This window comes from Erpetoichthys calabaricus, chromosome 2 (genome assembly GCF_900747795.2).
Source record: "Erpetoichthys calabaricus chromosome 2, fErpCal1.3, whole genome shotgun sequence".
NCBI lineage: Eukaryota > Metazoa > Chordata > Cladistia > Polypteriformes > Polypteridae > Erpetoichthys > Erpetoichthys calabaricus.
In genome coordinates this window covers 37,117,435-37,124,453 of record NC_041395.2, presented here as the reverse complement: position 1 = coordinate 37,124,453, position 7,019 = coordinate 37,117,435, and the positions used below count along the sequence as shown (strand labels likewise).

At 37.6% G+C, this 7,019-nt stretch overlaps 1 protein-coding gene across 1 annotated transcript in view; it reads right to left on the bottom strand.

Moving 5' to 3' along the window:
- Positions 1-5,606: 5,606 nt before the first annotated feature.
- The window catches only part of parp2 (poly (ADP-ribose) polymerase 2), a 74,721-nt gene continuing 73,308 nt past the window's right edge, over positions 5,607-7,019 (bottom strand). The window contains exon 19 of the mRNA XM_051922298.1: positions 5,607-6,305. Within this exon, the coding sequence (XP_051778258.1) occupies positions 6,146-6,305 (160 nt within the window). The 3' untranslated portion in view covers positions 5,607-6,145. The remainder of the gene's footprint in view (positions 6,306-7,019) is intronic.

Below are 7,019 nucleotides of genomic sequence, written 5' to 3'. Positions count from 1 at the left end.
AATAGGGGGGCTTACAATGCTACATTTTCTTTTATCACAGATTAAAAGCTCTCCAAACAATTATCTAGGTGTTTCTGTGCATATCTGCAGTATCAATACAGTCCAATCAAATCCACTGTGATTTAATGTTGTAAAACAATAAAATGTAAAACCTTTCATAGGGGGTAAATACTTTGTTTAGGCACTGAACCTGAAGTGCCAATACTGCCCTTAGATTCACTCAGTTTTAAAACATCCCTGGATGGGATGCACAGCACGTTCTTGGTATGGCTAATGGAAAAAAAATGCCTTAAGATAGCCATAATTCAGTTTTATTGTGGTTGGTAACAGGGATAACATTCACTGTTTACAGTTATGGATATATGCCATCTTATGAACAAGCAAGGCACACCATAAGCAACTTGGAGCACAAAAATAAATCAAAGGAAAGAGCCTAAACATAGCATAAAAACAGCTACCTAGAATGCCCTGAATGCTTCATCAAGGTTACAGCACCACTTAAGGCTTTGTGAATTAACCCAAAGCACAGCTCGTAGTTGCAGCCAACAGAGCACTGGAACATAAAACAAAAGCGTTAAAAAGTTATGAAACACATCAAACTTCAGAGTTAAGAATGTTCTTACATGTTGATTTATGGAGTCATGCCAATATCAAAATAATTTTGTAAGGAGGGAAGTAAGATCAACTGAAAAAAATACTAGTTTACAGTACATGTAACTCCTCTCTTGGATGTTACACATTTGTGTATATTTGGAACATTTGTCTACGTTCAAATTTTCTGATATACAAGTAAAGTGCATGGTGCTAGCTAGGTCAAGATACTGAGGAACTGACTTATTTAAAATGTGAAAAAACTGTACCTATCATGTTCCTTAAAACAAACTAAGTACAGTAAAGGAAGTAACATTCTAACCAGTCAACCATACTCTCAAGTACATTTATTCCACTCCAAGGCAGCAAGTAGCTAAGCCTGCAGGAACTAAGCCAGAATATGGCAAAGTATTCTTTCAAAGGACACACATACAAGGTCAATCAAGAGCCCTGACTTGTGTGGTAATGTGGGAGAGAAAAAGGGAAAAGCCGGTGGGTTGGCAACAAAAACCCAAACACAAGGAGAATATGTAAAATCCATATAAAGAAGTGAGTGGAGAGAAACAACACATTGACGTTACTAAATCTAATTGCAGGATCAGCAGTGTATTTAACATAGCTGATATGCAGTATCAAAATTAAAACAGCCAACTGGCAACCTTGGCACACAAGATAAAGCTTAGCCAAAGAACTGATCCTTGACAAAATGGACTGACTGACAGCATTCAAGGCCTAAGAAGCAGGTTAATGCATGACACTTTTGACAGTTCAGTTCAGTTCATACATTTTGAGCAAAAACCTCTAATGAACAGTTTGGACAAGCTCTGCTAAACCGAAGGAATTAGTTACTCTTCTGCTTGTTGTAGATTACTTGACCCTTTCAACTTACATATCAGAACTCTCTGCTCTACTATCATAAACAAAGCTCTTTGCTCTGAAAAAATTTACAAAAATAAATTGGTATGCTTTTCAAAGCAATTGAAGAGCTCAGTTCCAAAATCAGCTAAGTACAAAAGATAAATTTTAGAGATAAATAGGAAAATAAATTTCAAGAAATTACAATCAAATTTTGAAACTTCTATTTGCCTCATATGTGAATGTCATTTACAGTATAGATGAGAAATCGGAGTTTTTTATTTTTTGCAAATAAATGAAAAAATGTATATTTAGCAGGTTTTGGCGCTAACCAAAGGCTACGTTTTAGATTTACTGTAAGAAAGTTTCATCTTTACTCAAGCTGATCAAGAAATATTTGATAGAAAACAAACAACTTCACAAAAATAAGACTAACTAATGTCCTAACAAAAATATTTGAAAAACTCTTCAAAAGTATTCATTTACTCAATAGTACGTGGCAAGTTTGAGAAACCTAAAATCCAAAATGTTTGTTTACAGAACAGATGTCAAATCTTGAGACGTTAATAGTCTATATCTTCATCTTCATGGCCTTTACTATGATGGGGCTGTACAACTGTTCGAGTGTCTCTGAATCATCAATGTTGACTTCCATTTTGCTTAACAGCATTTTCACATCCTTAGCCTTTGCAGGATTGACACAGCAGTGAAGTGGGAGTACAGTTGGTGAAACGTTCTTTATTTTGCTTTTTTGCTGCCACGTTTCACAATAGAGTGGCTGCAAAATTCCCCGAGTACGTCGTCTTGATCTCGACATTAGTGCTGGTAACTTGTGTTACTCTAACCTTTGTGAGCTGAAATGGCAGTTTCTTCTTGCAGACTTTGGCAGCTACTGACTTGTAGTCATACACCTGCCAGTCTGATCCTAATTCGGATACCACACTGTGATATTCTTCAGGCAGCAGAACAGTTTCATATTGCCGAAGCCTTCGTAAACTCGATCATGTGACAAAATGCAAGGCGCTGAGTGGCTGCCCTACTTAACAGATTTTGGAATTAATCTGGGTCCGTACTTAGCAGATTTTGAAACTAAATCCCTAAAACTACAGTGCTACACTGTTGCAATTAGCAGGTCTTGAAGCTGAAACATATTTTCGGCACATGACCAACTGCATGAAAAGTCACAATCACGTGTTCACTAAATTTTACCAAAAGGTGTAATTAGCAGATTTTGGAACTCACATCTTCATTGCATAGTAAGCTTCAGGATATTTGGCCAATTGTCATAAAAACTGTGATATTACACCAGAGAATGTAACTAAAAAGATTAATCAAAGAAGGCAAACAACTTTGCATGTATTTTATACATTTTATATATAAAAAGAGGTACTGATGAGGATTACAGAATTGCCCCAAAGCAGCTTTTCCAGGATCTTTATTATAAAGGATGGAGGATTAATCAAGGCAGGCATTTCCAATTTATGAAAACAGAAAAGAAGGTTAGAATCTATGTCAGTGTTACTGGCTTCTAAGACGTTTCTTATTCTTTATTACTTAAATACTTTACACATTAACTATCTAAATAGACATTTGATAGTACAAGCACAGTGTATTCGTCCCTGTCCTACAATCATCCCTGTTCCAAAACAGGCAGTGGTCAGGTCAATGAGCGATTATCGTCCGGTTGCCCTGACCCCCATTGTTATGAAGTACTTTGAGCGACTTGTCCTCAGACACCCCTCCCCAGACCAAAACCAGTTCACTTACAGGGCAAACAGGTCAACTGAGGACACTGTCTCACTTGCCCTTCACACTGCCCTGTCACACCTGGAGCAGAGGGGTGGCTATGTGCGGATTCTGTTCATCAACTACAGCTACACCTTCAACACCATCCCCACCAACAAGCTGGTTATTAAACTATAATAACTTGGGTCTCAACTCACACTAACAGACTATAAACTGTGTGCATGGGTAATCAATTCTCTTTGACCATAAGACTGAACACTGGGGTACCACAGGGCTATGTGCCGAGACTTCTCCTTTACTCCCTCTTCACAAACAATTGCAAACCTACCCATTATACTAACATCATGATAAAGTTCACAGACGACACCACTGTGATAGGCCTTATATCCAATAATGATGAAGCAGCCTATAGAGAAGATGTCGAGAATATGGAGAGGTGCAGCCAGAATAACCACCTTACACTCAATTCCAATAAAACAAAAAGGAACTCATTCTGCACTTCAGGAGACATAACTACAGTGGTCATCATCTCATCAGCATTAATGGCAAGAGGGTGGAGACAGTCCAGAGTTTCAGATTCTTGGCAGTCCACATCAGCCAGGACCACAACAAACGCAACAGCAATGGCCAAGAAAGGTCTTCAGAGGCTTCACTTTCTGAGGAGTCTAAAGAAAGCACAACTCCCACAACAGCTGCTGGTTAACTTCTACAGGTGCACCACAGATTCTGTCATCATGTACTGCATTATGTGGTTCTCTGTCTGCACCTCCGAGAACAGGAAGGCCCTCCAGTATATCAACAAAACGGCCCAGAGATTTACTGGCACTCAGATACCATCACTGGAAGATCTCTTCACTACCCACTGCAGCAGAAAAACAAAGAACATCTGTAGAAACCCAACCCACCCAGGACATAGCATCTTCACTCCTCTGCCTTCTGGCATGCGCTTCAGAGCCCTGCAGGTCCTCAATACCAGGCTGAAAAACAGCTTTTACCCCAAAGCAAATCAGCCTATTAAATGCACAGCCATCAGTACTCAGCTGATTGAGCTGAACTTTTGCATCAACCACACATAGTCACACACTTATACATGACCCATGTAGAACTTGATGACCATCGCAACATTAACTGCAACTTTCTCTGTGACTTAATTTATTATGTATTCATTTATGCTTACATATTCACCTTTACTTTTACTCTGTGTATATTTGTAACTATTAATAGTAACTGTGCTTGTCATAGTTTACTTTTAAATTTGCGTTTCTTGTAGTTTAAAGTATACTCTTACACACCTTTATCTAAGGCATCTACAGGCTTGCTCCAAACAATATTTCATTGTGTTGTACAGTGACAAATAGGTATCTTATCTTGAGATTGCATTAACTTTTATCTTTTTTATTATACTTTGCTTTGTACCTTCTTACACTAATTTGCCCAAAATGTTTATAACTTTATGGAGTCAGAGGTTCGGTGCACTGGTTTAGGGATGGAGAGGGGGTTTTGGGGGTGAGAGTTAAGCAGGAGCCTGAACTACAGGACAATAAGGGCTTCAGGCCTACAAAATGCAAACAAACCTGGTAAATTCCCATCACCAGGTGCTGGGCTCAAAGGTGTGGAACTGCGCAGTGAACCCTAAAAGTCACCATTGTCCCCAGACTTTTTACTTCTATGCCTGAGAAAGAGAGAGACAGGTAAACTTGATGCATAAAAACATGCTAACTACAAATAAGCAGTATTTGTATGAACATACACAAAACATTAAAAAATGAAAAAGCTGCTTTTACCACTGAATTGGGTTTACTTACTAAACCTGAATTCTTGAATTTGTAATTAAAACTCAGTTTTATATTTAAATAGTTCAGCAGAAAACAAAAACATTGTCTTTGGTAATTTCCTGTGTAAATTACTTGTACAATTGTAGTCTTAACATTTTATCAATGTGCATGACCACTGGTCAAGGCTGCCTGTAAATTTAGCTTAGATTTGAAGGAGGAAGCTAAAACACATACCTTTGTGATGGCCAGGAACAGAAGTACTGGAGTACACAGTTAAAACTCACAAATGATTGCTTAAAAATGTACAACGAATTTACCAAAAACTTACTGAAAAAGGTGTTATTAATATTACTGTTAATTTATGAATATTTTTTCCCCCATGCAAACAATATATCCACAATATGTCTACTGAGAAAGCTCTAGTTGCCAGCTTTGTCAAGCTTTCCACAACTAGCAGGTTTACAAATTGATTTACAATTGCCCTTACAGAAGAACACACATTTATGAATAAACAGTACAGTACAATGAATGTTATAACTTCAAAGACTTAAGAGTGAAGAAATTCCTTTGTTTAAGCATCAAGTCAAAACAATTAACAAAACAGCAAAAGAAAAAATAAGTAGAAGCATTAAGCTAAAACAATTTAAAAAATGAACAATTTTTTTTATTAATTCTTTCCTGAATGATTTAAAACATAATGTACATAAACCAATGTTGTCACTACTATTCAGATCAAACAATTATAGAACAGGGATTTGAAACAATGTTAGTATTATTGATTCTCAAACAAACAAATGAAATATTATATAAAGAACTACTTGCAGTTAACATTCATCATACTTTTTTCTTTTTTAACAAATGAAGAACAATATATTTTAAAGTATACAATTTAATGTTAAATCTTTGTTATTAAAGATGTTCAAAGCAGAAAACTGAAAAACCCTGCTTTTAATTTTAATAAAATATATCCTGAAAACACAAAAGATGTACACTCTGCCCCTTGATTTGCAGTTTCATAAATTCCTCAGGAATTTCCTATATTTAAGTTTGTTACTTTAAATACCACTTGAAAACAAGGTGTATGGAACTACCTGAAAATATATCCTTTATATTGTTCATTCCTCTTTTCCTCTTCTTATGGCTTGGTCAAAGTAGATGGATTTCTGCCAGTTTAGTAATCACCATAGTGACACAAAGTTGAACTGCACTTTTAGAAGGTATTTCATGCGAACCTGCTGAGGGTTATACACAATATATTCATTGTAGAGAAGGCTGTAACCAACTGGGTTGCCTACTCCAGTGTTGATTGCCGGACCCATTAACAAGGAGGCTTCATCTCTGTTCAAGTAAAGAAAAGCAGACATCCATTAATTAACACATACATATTCAGTATTTTAGTAATGTTGAGAAGAACACAAGATTTGTTTAAGTAATTGTTCATTCATTTTCCACTGCTTATTCGAAGCTGGGTCGCAGGGACAACTGTCCTATCAGTGAGGCCCATACATCCCTTCCTCTAGCCACACCTGCCAGCTTATACTGTGAGATCCCAAGGCATTACAAGACCATCTGGAAAACATAATCCCTTCAGTGAGCCCTTAGCTGGTCATGCCCATAAAACCTCCATAGTGAGGAATCCTTATCAGATGCCAGAACCACCTCAATTTGTTTCTCTCGATTCGGAGGATCAGTGGGCCTACTCTGAGCCTCTCCTTGATGTCTGTTCTTCTCACCCTGTCACTAAGGGAGAGCTAGCCATCCTGAAGGGAAAGCCATTTTCAGCAGTTTGTACCCACAATCCCATTCTTTCGGTTATTGCACAAAGTTCACAACCAATAAGGATCGGGTCGTAGATCAACTGGCAAATGAGGAGCTTCACATTCTGACTCTGCTCTTTCTTCACCACTACAGACTGGTATAGCAATCACATAATTATGCTCGCTGCCCTGATCCATCTGTTGATCTCACCATCCCTTTTCCAATCACTTGTGAACAAGACCCCAAGGTACTTCATCTCCTCTAGTTGAGGCAGTCACTCACCTCCCACTTGAA